Raw genomic sequence first — 15,784 nt, 5'->3', positions numbered from 1 at the left:
TTTGCCACCCTTAGAGGTGGAATGTTTTCTTCAAATTTAAATGGAATCGATACTTTTGAATATTTTGACATTTCGACTTTAAAAGTTTAATGTACACTTCATATACAATACACCATAAATTCACCATACAGTCATTTGTTACTAATATAGTATAAGGTTGCTTACTAAGAAACTATGGACCTATGGTGTCTGAAAATAAAAGATTTTTATTTTTATTTTTTTTTTATTTATGATACTGAGGTACCCCCTTTCCAACAAAAAAGAATCATCAAAATCGGTTCACAAATCCCTGAGTAATCAAGTAACATAAACAAAAAAAATACAGTCGATCGTATTGAGAACTCCAGAAAAGTCGGTTTGTTTGAATACAATGCACGGTCATAGACATAAAACAAAATTATCGAGAACCTCCTCCTTTTTGAGATCGATTAAAAAGTGATAGCTTAAACTGTGGCTGAGTGTACAATGGATACTCACTCGCAAACTTCAAAAACAACCTGCTGCAATAAGTCTGGGAACTTCTGGACGATGGTAACAGGCTGTCCCGACGTTAAGGACACACCGTACATGGGTGCAGTGGTGTTGTACCTCGTGCGGCAAAGGCGCGTGCCGCCACACGAGTTCGTGCTCATCGGTGACAGCCCTGGTACGTTGCTTGACCGACCTTTGGAAAACGAGAAACGATGCAATGATTAGGTGATATTTATATAATTGTTATATTTTTACCTATTATAATATAATAATGTCATTATTATACAGTGTGTTTTTTAATGGGATAGTATGGGGAAATCCGAAACCATAGACGATACAAGGAAACTGTTTTCGTTTGTGTTTTGTGTTTTCGTTTGTTAAGAACTATTAGGCGTTTTCTTTCGTGAAAACAATTTTAGTATAGTCGATTTTTTGGTCAAGTCTGAGTTGACCATAAAAATGACTAAAATTGATCAAAATTTTTTTTAATGCTAATCGACTCAGTTTCAAGTAGGGGTCATTTCATTGTATGGGAAAAAAAAACTCGGGACAGCAGAAGTTAGTCAAATTTCATAAAATATTTTCATACAAAATGAATAAAATTGAAATTTTTTTTAACGCAAAATGACTCAGTGGTTGGTTCCTAAGACAGTTTCCTCCAGAGACAGTTTTCCAGTGACCTTGTATCTTCTATGGTTTCGGATTTCCCCACTCTGTCCCATTAAAAAAAACTGTATATTTATATAATTATTTCGAGTTCCGTTAAAAGGGTGATATTGTTCTACTGATTTTTTTTGCTAGTTCGCAAATAAATACTATCCCCACATCCGATGGTGCCTATTCTGCGCTGGTTATGCCATTTATCTCATATTTCATTTATCTCATATATCATTATTTAATGAGACTGTTTTCATTGAAATTTCATATTATTACTTCCAATTATTTAAAAAATGTTTGAGTAGTCTCTAAATACACATTGTAATTAATAACATGTCTTAATATCTTAATAACAGGTATAGTATCTTTTAATATTTTACCGACTCTCGACTGAATGTTGGTCACGCTTATGCAATAAATAGCTGAACTTGTTTCATTTGAATCATCACCGGTCTAATATTTGTCCAACTACTGGGGATAGTTTCATTTAATTTGTCAAATTTTGTAAGTTCATACATACATACACTTGCATTTAGAACTATGTTATTAAAAATACGAAAACATATTTTAAAGTTTTTCATTTTAATTCAACATGTATAAGTTCAAATCTGCCTGTTCTTATTAAAATGTATAGGAATACAAAAAAATTCTATACTAGTAGGCGAACTATCAAAATAAGCATAAAGAAGGCAATCAGTAATCAATATGACAATGCTGAAACATCCTGGCATGCAATGAAACTTAATTACAATTTATTAAAGCGACATCTTTTGTCAGCTGCTGGTAACTGAGTGAAGAAATAGATGTCTCAGATAGCGCTACGGCAAAAAGTCGATAAAAATACCAAGACAAAGATCTGCAACAAGCTCATAGAAAAATTCGTAAGGTCCGCGGCTTGTTTTTGGCATAACCTCTAGCACGTTTTGCTAGAAGGCGTTGGTTCGAACCCAGCCGCATCGAAGGATTTTTTTCCTAAGAGTTCGATCTTTGTATTAATAATTATAACAAACTTATGGAGCAATTTCACAAAAAAAAATATGAATGATGAAACATTCAATAAAACTTAATTTCTAGGACATCTTCAGCAATGAAGAACACGACTAAATAGAATGGAAATCATAACAAGCCCCGGCAGTATGTAATTGTTTACGAACCCGTTCTATTCCCTCCACCAGCCGTGGTCATGGGCCTTTCGGAGTAGCCTGCGTGTGCGTCGAGCAGCGCGCGCCGCATGATGGCCGGGTCGAGTGTCCGTGCGGTGCGCGCCTGCCGCGAGGACTGGCCCCATGGACCTGACTTTAGCGCCCTGTTCACCAAGTGCCTGAAACAGGAGAGTAGGATACTCCTAATAAAGCCTTGCACAGTTGTAATATTAACTATCCGATCAATCTTCTAGTACGGTCGATAGTTGGGACTTTGCAAAAATCTGAAACAGTTTCTTTATAATATTGTGTTTGTAACATTTATATGTTCAGCTACCAAAATAAATGTTTGTGATTTGAAAGTACAATTTTACTTCAACGAGATTCTGTAAAGGATCGCTTACACGGAGCCAATCGACGAGTCATTCCGCTAAGCCAAACCATTATTGGCATGGTGTAAATAGAGTCAATCCATTATGGAGTATCTCCAAACCAGTGATAAAGACAATCGACAAAATTAGAACGATTTCTAAGGGTCGTATTCTAGAACTCTACTCAATGCTCAAGTCAGGATTGCACTGGCAACACAAGCACTGGAAATACGACCCTAATGGCAAGGGCTTGTGTATGATTTTCAGTGCTCACTGCAATACTCAAGTCCTGACTTGAGTATTGAGTAGAGTTCTGGAATACGACCCTCAGTCTTGTGTGAACGTGCATCCTGAGCCACTACACTATTATAATTTGCCCTGCTATTTAGTAAAGAATCTAAGGTAGGTAACTTATTGTAGTACTGGCTGTAGTGCAGATGGACGTTGCGAATTTCGTACTTTTCACTAGACTGGCTTAATGGTTTGGCTATGTGGAATTGCTCGTCAATTGAATAATATAACAGACATCTGAAACAGGGTTATGACACAGCGTCGCTGACATACACCATAATCTAATGCTTAACATTGCCCAAGAATTAACAAGCATAAAAATACTCGTAAACATACACACACACACATAGAAACACGCACGTACAAGTGCAAACCTGCATCCTTGGATTGCTTGTCAGATGTCAGATATTGCGTCTGAAAGTCTACAATGACTCGATTGATACATTACTCCTTCTACGTGTAAAGGCTGATCCATATGTTAGATGAGGCACGTTTGAAGGAACCTTGGTCGCAAACAATGAATCGACTTTTCAAGCACGAGAACAGCAAATAATTGTCTGCTAATGACATCAGATGGCGTTAAAATCATTGCCGTTACACTTTGCACAACGCAAAGATAATGATGGTAATGATAATGAAATTGCTAAGAGTTACGTAGAAAATTACTCTACTGCGTCGTTCATTTGCTAGTGGGTGAGAAAAATCCCACGAGAGGTGAGGATGAACGCACTAATGCGTCTAACGGGACTCGTGAGAAATGCCACGGGTTTATGAGATTTGCGGAAGAATAGGAACAACGCTTTGCTGGGAACTATGAGTCTTGTTAACATAACCAACCATTTCTGTAACGTTATATAACTTGTCAGAACAGAAAGTTATGTCACTAACGTCCTTTGTATCCTTCAGTGTTTGGAATCATACTGAAGAGTCGAGCGGTAGGAATACGGGCTTTATTTCAGAATTTTTTTTTTCGTTTGTAAAAAGCTATTTGAAAAATGTATATCGTATACTATAGATTTAGATTTATTTATTATCTTGTAAACTTTACATTATTATTAACAATATATTGTATTACAAGAATCGTTACAAATAGTAATATATGTTACATTTCAAAAAATTACAAACATCCAGTACAAGTTTTGTACTACGTAATTTTAACATAGTCAATGTAGTTATGTGAAATAATAAGGGAACATATTAAATAATATAATAATAAGTATGTCAATATAATGATTGTATGCATAAAGTTTATGTAATTTATTCATTTCTGTAGAATAATATTTATATCTACCTAATAATCTATAAATTACAACATATATTACAAGACCATGTCCCTATATTCTTCAGTGGAATAACACGCATTATCCAACAAAAAGTCTATCAGTCGACGATCAAATGTTTCATCATAAGGCTTACTTTTTAAGTCAACGGGTAGGTGCTCATAATAAGCCGGGCCGATTACGCGCGGATTTTTTCAGTAAGTGCTAACCGTCGCGGTACGACCCTCAGTCGTCCTGTGGAGCGGGTGTTATAACGGCTTTCATGCCTTTCAAAGTTGTGTAAGTTTTTTCGTATGAATGTGATTACGCCATATAAGTACAACGAATACATGGTCATCATCCTGTGTCTCACAAATAAGTCCCTACAAGAGACTCTTCATGTTACTCCGGCAAGTATCCTCATTGCTCGTTTCTGAATAATGAATACCCTGTCAGAATCAGTGGAGTCACCCCATAGAATGGTACCATACGACATTATGGAGTGGAAATATGGAAAATATGTTTGTCGTAGTGTGGAATCTGTATACGTAGTCTATTTAGTTGACTTGATATTAAAAAAAATCATTGGTATTGGTAAAATACCTATTGAATACAGCTACAGGTTTTCTTGTAAAATTTCGAGGTAAGTTTGTTATTTTTCTATCGTGAAAATTTTTAGAAATCGTGTTTTCGCCCCTGGACGCTGTAACTTGGGCCTTTTCAAGGTGAGAGTGTATAGGCACTGTTTAGGTGTGCATACACCATTGTTGACCTCATCGTCACTTTCCATCAGTTGAGATGGATGTAAAATGCGCACTTATTTTATCATAAAAATGTACATGGGGTGCTGGTGAAATACAAAGCATTGTCAGCTTTAGTCTCAGGATGTCTGGCGCAAAGGCAGTGCCCCTCAGATCTTTGTGATTTAAAGCACTCAGTGGCACTGCAACTGTTAGGGACAGGGGTGTCGCTTACCACCAGACAACGACTTTGTTCGTCTAACTAAGTGAAGACTTAGTATCATAAAAAAACCGATCTATATAGCTATATGTCTAAACAGTACCTACTTTACATACGTAAATATAGTACGTTGACTACTCATTATTCCTTCTAAGCTGCCAAAGCGGTATAATATAACTTGTCTCACACAAAAAGATGAGAAATATATTAGATACGCAAATCAGTACATTCAGCGTAATTCACATTATTTTGATAATTTTTCTCGTTCTGTTTTCTTATCTATTTCTTTTTCATTTCGCTAAGAAGATTCGCTCATAAACCATAAATTCCGAGACGCAATAGCACCTATATTTGTCACTGGCATGGAATGTCCATTGGATAAGACGAGAAATATCTATCGTGGATACTGGGAATTGGTTTGAAGATCGAAGCGATTTTTAAAACCTTAGAACAACATACCCTTGTTAAAATTCTTTTTACTTTTAATACAAGAACATTAAGCAATAGTTTAATGGATTCAACGAAATTAGTCACATAGGAAAAGTATGAGAAACGAGCAACATTACATTCTGAGATGTAATTTAGGTAAATTTATACAAATATCAAACAAAAAACAGATCTATTAAGTTTAATAAATATCACGATGTTTTAATTATTATTAATATAGAAGATCGAACTCTTAAAAAAAACTCCTTCTATCCGGCTGGACGTAAATTCTGAAGGACGGACGTAAATTCGTAAGGTCTGTTGGTACGTTCTATAGCTCAGTTGACAGAGCCACTGCTGATGCCACAGTATGGCGAGATCGCTGGTTTGGGTCTAGAAGGAATTTTTATTTATGTTCGATCTATTTATTAATAATTATAAAACATTAATCATTGCGAATGTAATTATATACACATTTTTCATATTTTAATATTGATTACCGCTGCCTGTTTTGCACGATTAGGTACCATGCTGATTTGCTATGGAGAGGTCCCGGGTGCGATCCCGGGCCGGGAAAAATATTTGTATGGCCAACATTTATTTAACTCGTGAGTTTGGATTTTGGTTGTCTATGTGTGTGTACCAAATCGCGATACTGGTACAAAAATATGAATACGAAGTATCCAATGCATTTTACCAAAGTTATTTCAATATAGCACAATAGTATTGCAAGAACACATTGACTTACAAATAAATGGACGACGGGTCTAATACAAAAACCACGAAAAAAACGTCTCAAGTCAACCTATTTAAACGTAGTGAGATGTAAAGGAATATGAAAAAGCTAAAACGTTGGATTTAAATTGTAATGTCATCGCAGTACTGTCTAATTTTGCTTGCTTCGCTGTCAGTCGAACAAACGAAGACTAAAGCGTGAATGACGCTCTGTATACGATTTTAACGCCCTATAAGTTCGGACACTTTTTAGCGCGGACCCGACGTCCATATAATTGTAAGTCAATGCAAGAACACCTTCTTTTTTCGAATAATATTTACAACAAATGTGTAGTAGCCGTAGTGTACAGCCATGAACCAATAACTCAAGAAGACTCCCGATACAAGAAAACGTAGTCAGGTACTTAGTAATATTTCGTACAACAGATGTCGCGACGAATACCAAATAGCTATTTTTGTAACCAATTTGTTTTACATTGACCAGCTGCACTTTACCAAAGCTACTCTAATTTGTAGAGGTAACAAACCAATAAACTAGATGGCGCTTGTTGCAATCATTTTTAAGTATACTGCCAGATATTCTTTTATTTTGTTCAGGATTAGCGCCATCTGCCCACGTTAGTAAGCGCTAATTTTTAAATTAGTTTGTAAAACACAATGCCACTATTAATACGCATTGTTGTTAAAGTTCAGGAAATAATTTTAGTTCATTATGCTATGTACAATATCGTTAGAAAAATTCGCTTCCATTCAGTCCTAAGTATACTCGAACCAAGGCAACCCTTCTCACATAGCCTCAACGCCGAGTCAATAACAAAACAAGTAACATTAAAAAAAAACTAAAGCAAACATTCTAAAAATTTTCAACCTTTTCTATGATACCAAGTGACAGAACAAACAGTCGCAATACCACTCCGTGCTTTAAATCACAAAGATCTGAGTGGTCTGCCACTGCGCCCGTCACCTGAGCAGTCCCATGTGCCTGTAACTTCACCAGCACCCTTTAAAACCAAAACGTAAAAATGCTCACAATACTGCATAACGGCAGAAATAGGTAAGGTGGCAGTACTTCCCTGGACGAAATCTTTCACAAGGAGCCTGTACTCCTACAAAAACTACACCGACAACAATTGCTGTCTATAATAAAATAAATCATTTGTTGTGCACAGTAAGTATAAATTAACTTCGTAAGCATTGAAATTTTCTAAAGGAGCCCACTTAAAAGCGTTTGAAGTCCGGTACCCGGACATTATACCATTAAGGTCATTATAGCTTAAATATAGCATCGCTTCTCGTCAATCACGGCCGCGACTGTAGCAGCAACTAACCGCTAGAATTTAGGTCAACGAACGATACCAACTAGTAAAAGGACGAGATCGGTAAACCATTTATAGTCTGTGTTAATTTGAAAAGTATTGCTAGTTTATTATCATCTTGTCGACACTTTTTTTTAACTAAAGTAAAGACGCTAACATACCTTAAGTTGCTTAGCAAAGAACGACTTTATTGTACCGTTGCAATTTACGAAAACGGCGTGACACCCTCAGTAATAGGTTCCTTCTATCCTAAGATTGCTTGGAAGTTACCGCTTTAATTTTATGAGAATAAAGAATATTTTATTCATTCATTACTTCCTTTGTTAGTATTAAATGAATATCATTAACCAATTTATACGTCCCACTGCCGGAAATGGGTCTCCTCCCAGGCGTAGATTTAGGCCGCTTTTGGGTTAGTCCACCGCGCTTTCCGAGTGCGGGTTGGGGACTTCAGGGGACTGGCAGGTTTCCTCGCAATGTTTTCCTTCATCGAAAAGCTCATGGTAAATTTCAAATTAATCGCGCATAATAATAATACATATATTCCGAAACGCAGTGGTGCAAGCCAGGATTCGAACTCAAGACCCTCTGTTCGAGGGCGGTAGGTAAACGCATTAAGGTACCACGGCTTCTATCCTGGAATTGCTTGAAAGAAATTACTACAGTAAAGCCGCCTATGGCACATTATCCTATTATTTATATACCTTTTTTTTAAGTCTAAGGGTCGTATTCCAGAACTATATTCAATGCTCAAGTCAGGATTTCAGCAGACTTGAGTATGATTTCAAGCACTGGAAATACGACCCTAATGGCAAGGACTTGAGTATGATTTTCAGTGCTCACTGCACTACTCAAGTCCTGACTTGAGTATTGAGTAGAGTTCTGGAATACGACCCTTAAATTAGTAGCAGTAGAGCTCCTTGTGAAAAAGTTCGTCCAGGGAAGTACTGCCACCTTACCTATTTCTGCCGCCAAGCAGTAATATGAGCATTACTGCGTTCCGGTTTTGAAAGGTAAGGGTGCTGGTGAAATTACAGGCACGAGTGCCCCTCAGACATTTGCGATTTATAGCTCTGAATGCCTGTCACTATGAATTTCCCGCTTTTTCGTACCATGGAGTAAGTGTAGTTACCTAGGGTACGGAGATCCATCTGGTCCCGCGCAGTCTGTGCCTTGGAGCGCATCTCCCCATGCGTATTTCAGTCTTGGTCCGCAGTCCGCTAACACATAGCTTGCTAGGAAAGTCTGGAAAGGATAAACACAAGAACGGTTGGTAAAATAAAAATAAAATAACAATTAACTTTGATTTTCTTTTGTCTTTATTTATTTAGGGGCTTTGATCATTATTGAACATGTCAGCCCCATTAGAAAAATACATTAAGAAAACAGTAGAATCCAAACTACACACTATCTACCTGTTGGCTCCCACAAAACGGATTAAAACCACTCAACATTAAATGTACCGAAACTAACCTGTGCAAAACCGTACCCTGTTAGGTTCCGAATGCCGAAATCCATACCTACCGAATACAAGAAATATCGAATTCAAAGGTTTTGGCGATTGTTACACATCTCAGTTTAATTCAAAACATTGATTTCAGATAAAATCCATATAGTGTTAGTAACATTTAACTTATGAGCTTATTATGAGGGGCAATATATCATTAAGTTGCGTTGTGGAGCTCAGTCTATCTCCGCAGGAGTGTCGAGTCCCACCGGTCTGAGAACCCACACAGAACGCTGTTGGAACTACCTCAAAGGCGTTCCAGCACAGATTAACAGTTTCTCACATGTATGCCCGATGCACTACACCTCCACGGCCGCCCCTTTAGCATCTTGAACGCAGGCCTAGGTACACCTGACAGTACGCGTTAAAAAGCGGTATTTTTACCTGTTTTGTACGAGTCAACATATTACACGTACCGTATGATTATTTATCTATAACATATTATGTAAAACCTAGGCGGAGTCACCAGAAGCACGAAACTAAAGGAGGTACTAGCTAAAAATACCGCAGCGCTTCATTCAGATCTGTGTAGTAAGTATTCACCATTTAAAGAACATTAGATTTTCACACAGTTCAATCGACAACGATGTTATGAATCTGCTTAGTTCCATCAGAGTTCTACTTATTGCAGTACAATTATTCCGGCAAAATAGGTTCCTGACCTGGAAATATACCCCAGACTACACCAAGGAACTGTAGAGCACGTGTGAACAGAATCAGGACAGTAACTTAGCATCGTATGCACGTCGATATCATAAATGTAATAAATGATCGGTTGTCGCATGATCCATCCGCCGCGCGTGCGCGGTATGTATGTCATGGCACATTGACACAGTTCCCGTAACCACCTCACGCGGTCCTTTTCCCCTATACAAAGCACCTTCTCATCCATTGCTCTCCCAAAACACCCAATAAATTGTAACTAAACCAAACAATCGATGTACAAAGATCAAAGGAGCTAGCCGTGACCGGCGTGACCAAACAAAAACGTTTCTGCCGGTTAACAAGATGATAAGCCATTGTCAGTTCAGATGAAAGTTTATAAAAACTTTCTTGGATTCCGTTTTTAGGCACTGGTTTGCGTTATCCGGCTATTAGCGGACGTAAATGGGACAACGACAAACTAAATGCTTATGTTAAAGAATGTAAACAATATAGCTCTTATTTGGAAATACTTACTTACACGCAAGTAGGTATAAACGGTAGGCTCTTCTAGCTGTATCGATCCTACATAACAATCTTTTCTATGCCAGTCCAATATAATCGGCAAAGCGTCGTCATATTGTCTAATTTAGGACAAAACCAAACGATGACTAAACAATTTGTACTAGACCTGCTTATTTGCAATCTTAATTTTATCTTATTTTATAATCATGACACTTTTGAGCCAACGACGTGACTTGGAATGCAATGTTCAATACCAATGGTGTTTCTTCTTAACAAGTACCTATATATGAGGCGTTTTATTATTAGGCCTTGAAAGACCGTCAAACAACTTGCATACATAAGAGGTGACACCCAATGAATCGGAAAATGGACAGTCAAGAAGAAAGTTCAAAAATCGAATTTCTCGCTTATTAAATGCAACTCAATGACAGGTGTATAAACAACAGGTACGTTTGAGATAAAAACCAAAGTACCCTTTCACTTTGGTTAGGTCAGGTGAGATATAATAAAATTATGGCTAGACCCTCTGAGAAGCAACGGAATCACAACAGCAGGCAACAATTGAAAAACCCAAGAAAGTACCAGTATCTCATTTCTGGGTCGCCATTGTTTAACCACATATCATCGCACATGACAAGTGTTACCTACAGCTGGCATATATTATAAAGTTAAATGCAAAAAGGTTTTAAAAGTTATAAAGCCCAAGACTTTTTCGTAAATTTGGATATTCGGAGTCTATGCAGAGCCATCGTCATTGCCTCGAATTTAGTAGTTACAGAGTCCAAAGTTTGCTGAATAATATCGAAAAGTAATGTACCAGTATAATTAGGCCATATGTACTTGGCAAAAAATATTAACCAAGTAATTGGAAGAATTTCTAAGAAGAAAGTGTGAAGAGTCCGAATTCTGGGTCATTCACATGTGACTGTCATGTTATACAGTACACACGGTGACAGGTGATCGGCGCAGTTTTATTGCATTTTGACTAGAGAAATTGAGCAATTACGAGTTACAAACAACAGTAATTTTTACATGGCTTTCTCATTTCATGTCGCCATCTTATTAAAATAATAAATATAAAATTTTATAACGTAACACTTTTCCTGCACTGTTGACAGACTTTCTCATATACAGCGATAAGCCCAAACAATGTTTAAAAAGCCTTATCGCTAAATATTGCGTTCCAAGAGCTCATTTTTACGTCTCTAACAGAAACCTACATTAACTGCCTCCGTGGCCGAACTATTATCATCCTGAACTGCGTCACAGAGGTCCCGGGTTCGATTTCCGGATCGGAAGAAATATTTGGACGGCCTACATTTATTTATCTCGTGAGTTTGGGTGTACTTTGTGGTTGTATGTATCCATGGCGCCAGCCCGCGGTACAGGGTTTCCCTATATCGGGGCAATGAGTGTGTGTAAAAAAACAAACCTCAATAGATATGATTCAAATGTTAAATCACCCTTTCCATCAGTTACGAATTCAACGCAATATCAGTTTACGCAACGTCTCTCTAGGGATCGATTACATTACTATAATGTTATGAATCCCAGAGGTATGTAATTAATACAAAAGTGAAAATTGTATATAGGAAAACCAGCGAAAGTGGTTAGCGGTCTCCTGGGTTCATTGTATGACAAGCACGTTCTTGAACCGACATTTTAATACCTCGATTTCCGTCCACCGACCATGCAGTACGCTTTCCGAGATAGCGAAAGCTAGATTTAATGCTAAGTTCGATGCAAGTTTCACTGTTTCTTTGGAATAATGTAAACATGAGTACACTACAAAGTAATAAACGTTGTTTTAAGGAATAAAGATTCACGCAAAATTGTAAACCAGAACGGAAGACAGCCAGAGTTGAAGAAATTGTAAAGGACCAAGGTACCTAATACATCTATTCAAAGAAAGATCTCTAAAGATCTACGAAAAAGTTCGCAATAGCCATTAAACTGGAACGAAAATTATATAAATTACACAATAGCAAAGAGATTCACACAAATAACAAACAACTTTTTGCCTTTAAAATCCAAAATCTGTTTAGCCCAATCTCTTCTTTTACCCTTCTTAGACAATGCTGCTTCCTGCTGTTTAGATGCTATTGAAGAGCTGTTAAATAAGCTTGAACGATTGCAAACTCTGTGTATAAGGTTCATCTCTGGCCTTCGTATATATGACCGAATCTCACAGTGTCGCAGTCAACTCAGGTGGCTTCCCATCCGTCTCCGCAAGAATTTACACTGTCTCGTACGTTCTCTACAATATTTTGGGGAACCCTAATGTCACCCGGGTATCTAAAAGAGCGATTCAGCTTTCTCAGGTCCCAGGATAAGCCCTGTCGCTCTCTCTTTAGGTCCCAGTTAGGATGGTAAAGATACCATCCTTCAATTCTTTGTTTTCTCACTCCTTTACTGTTCATGCGGTCAGACTTTGGATCGCACTTCTCGTTACTGTTCATGATAGTAAATTTGATAGATGATTTTCAAAATGACAGTTAAGGAGCACTATGTATCAACGATTCTATCCAAAATATGTAAGTATTTATACAGTTTTAATAATTTAATGTTTTTCATATTGTTTTTTTATTACATATTATTTGTTTTGTTGTGCACGAAACCCCGTTATTGTACATAATATCACAGTACATTATGTAGCATGAAGGTTATAGTAATTATATCGTAATGCGGAGATTTACATTCATGCGGTTCAACGTAATTTATCTCACGTTTAATTCAAAGCCAACGACCTTTTAACACGGGATGTTATACTAGAAATTCGCAGCATATCTACTTTCTGCATGAGGTAATAAAGCGATTACCTACCTGATTTGAACACCAAGCATGTAGAGCCAGTGTCGTACAAATTCTTGGCGAGTGTGGAACTGGTTTGAATCAGGACGTCTATTCGAAGTGGTAGGTATAAAATAAAAATGTTTTTGCTGTTGTTGGAACTAGAAAAGTTACAGTAACTTTTTTGTTTAGCTTTCGCTGTCAGGTAATCTTGATAACCGGATTTAAAATGCACATTAATCCAAGCTCGATAAAAATTACATAGATGCATTTTAAAAGACTGCAGTATTTATAGGAACATTTTATGGCCTAGTGATGTACGAGATTTCTATACGCAATGTTAAAAACTGCTGGTATTTTTGTAACGAATTATGGATAAGATTAAAGGAGATATTAATGACTTTAAAGAAGCGAAGCGTTGAATGTGTTTCATTTAAAATCTATTTTCGCTATTTAACACTTGGCTATTATATCTTGAGGTTGACTAGACGTTCTGATTTCATAGGATAAGGGTTTTTTAATTTTCAGTGTAGTCCTTTTCATCATGCTTGGATATACTATACATGTGTGTGATGTAAAACTGCCTCTGTGGCCGAACTGTTAACATGCTCGTGTGCCAAGCAGAAATCCCGGGTTTGGTTCCCGCGTCGGGAGAAATATTTATATGGCCTACATTTATTTCTCTCGTGAGTTTTGGTGTGATTTGTGGTTGTCTATGTATGTGTCCATGGCACCCGCGATACAGGGTTTCCCTAGCGCAGGGCTATGACTGTGTAAGTACATAATTATTATTATATTTATATATCACGACTGCCCATGGCAGAAAAGCAGCGAGGATTATGTAATTAGCATAGTCCTTAGATGCTGAGTCATGGACCTTTTTGCTTATTTGTTTTAAGTTTTTCTTGCTTGTTTGTTCATTAACTGTAACTTTTTTTCTATTATTATTATTTTTTCCTATTTTTTCTATTGTTTTTTTTATTTATGAAAGAGTTACTTAATATTTTATGATTGTTTGTATTTGCATGTCAATTAAAGACGATTCTATTTTTTTATATCCGAGCACTGACCCACAATTCATCATAGACTGGATTAAATTTATGTGTTATCAAGTCTTCATGTAACTTATATTAAGTCGTTCCATATTTTTGTTAACATTTTCAAAGGGCTCAATATCAATGTCCATTGGCCAACATAGTGGACGAGTTACTTTAGATTGATTTAACATTTTATAAACAACGAGGTCATAAATATCATCCATTCCGTCAATCCCCATAGTGGCTTCCCAGCCGGTCAGCAACCTTCAACTAATGACACGTTAATGTTCAACGGGTGCTGTCTAACAGTAAACCTGAGATAAGCTTCACCCACTGTTTCATGCCTTTTTTACCTATCTCCCTGAACGGTTCGTTTGCTCCGAATGCATAGGCGATGAGTCAGTCGACCGTAGTTACATGTTTTTTAAGATCAAGTTGGGAAGTCGTAACTTCCTTTCTCTGTGCCTAACGCAAATATTTGTAAGTTAAATATCTTTTTAATTTATGTCCCCAAATACTAAGCATGAGTCTGTAATTGTTGTCATTCCACACCTCAAGGTGTCGTTCATGGTTTTCTAAATCATCTAACAATTTAATATAACTGATTGGACCTTTATAAACATCTAGATTGGCTTTTTATAATTTCTTTATTTTAACTTTTTTTTTGTGATTACGATTTATTCTTTGTGTTTGTTTTATATGTCCATAATTGTTTTAATTCGCAATCTGAGTACAAATGTTACTTATTTTTAATTTTCTCATCTATTAACGACAAAATACTTTGTAATTAAAGTTACACAGTTTTTACTCATCAATAACTAAGTCGAGCGTCAATAAATTGATAGGTACCTTTGAAAACATCTGAAAATCAATTTGAGCGGTCGTTCAATTTCCTCTTGTTCAATTTGCCATGAACGTTTTCTGGTTTTAAGGTTGATTAATCTTGTTACTGCCGATTTATTTTCTATCATAATTCCTTAATCACGATAGTTAAAACTATTTTGACTAAATAATAAACTGGATAAATATGCAAAACACGACTACAATGGTAAGTAATCCTAAGTGCGGAAAAATCAAGCTCATAACTACCTTTATAAATAGATAGGTATATAGAATAAATAAAAGCAGAAAAACTTTCCCAAGTTATCTTCTACATTTAATATTTGTACGATTAACAAATAGAATATTACTTATAATCAAACAAAACAAACTATTAGGATATTAACTAGCAAGACATTCCAAATTTTTCGAAAATAGTTTAAGAAAAATGGAACTCGAAATTACCGTTCAATCGTGATTTCGAAATTTTGAAACCAATAAGAATTCAAGCACACCTAACTTTATACAAGTTTCAGTTATACGCCCTCGATTCCAAGTTTTAAACAAAAAACTAGTTGAAAGGACAATATTTGTTAAAAAAATAAACTTACCAAATAAAAATAAACGGACGTACTTCTTAAACACATTTTGTAAATTATTTATTGATAATTGCACTAGATAGGATACGGGAATTAATTAGTGCGGCACACTTTTATATGCGAAATTTTGTCCGAATGTGAAGATGACACATTCGCGTGAGTGGAAGGGCGTGCGGTCGGCGCACTGCCCGCGCAGACAACAAGTGCTGTTGGTGTTCATTATAACGGGAGTTCAGC

General features: G+C 36.6%; 1 protein-coding gene across 1 annotated transcript in view; it reads right to left on the bottom strand.

Annotated features, from left to right (window-relative positions):
* Positions 1 to 15,731, bottom strand: part of LOC113236595 — a 17,935-nt gene extending 2,204 nt beyond the window's left edge. Inside the window, exons 1-4 of the mRNA XM_026472739.1 lie at positions 15,560 to 15,731; positions 8,761 to 8,873; positions 2,283 to 2,449; positions 478 to 664 (exon numbers count right to left, since the gene is read on the bottom strand). Coding sequence (XP_026328524.1) covers positions 478 to 664; positions 2,283 to 2,449; positions 8,761 to 8,873; positions 15,560 to 15,595 — 503 coding nt within the window. The 5' untranslated portion in view covers positions 15,596 to 15,731. The remainder of the gene's footprint in view (positions 1 to 477; positions 665 to 2,282; positions 2,450 to 8,760; positions 8,874 to 15,559) is intronic.
* Between the last annotated feature and the right edge of the window lie 53 nt (positions 15,732 to 15,784).

Source organism: Hyposmocoma kahamanoa, unplaced genomic scaffold (assembly GCF_003589595.1).
Source record: "Hyposmocoma kahamanoa isolate Upper Pololo Valley unplaced genomic scaffold, ASM358959v1 92, whole genome shotgun sequence".
NCBI classification, from domain to species: Eukaryota; Metazoa; Arthropoda; class Insecta; order Lepidoptera; family Cosmopterigidae; genus Hyposmocoma; species Hyposmocoma kahamanoa.
This window is presented reverse-complemented; position numbering and strand designations above follow the sequence as displayed.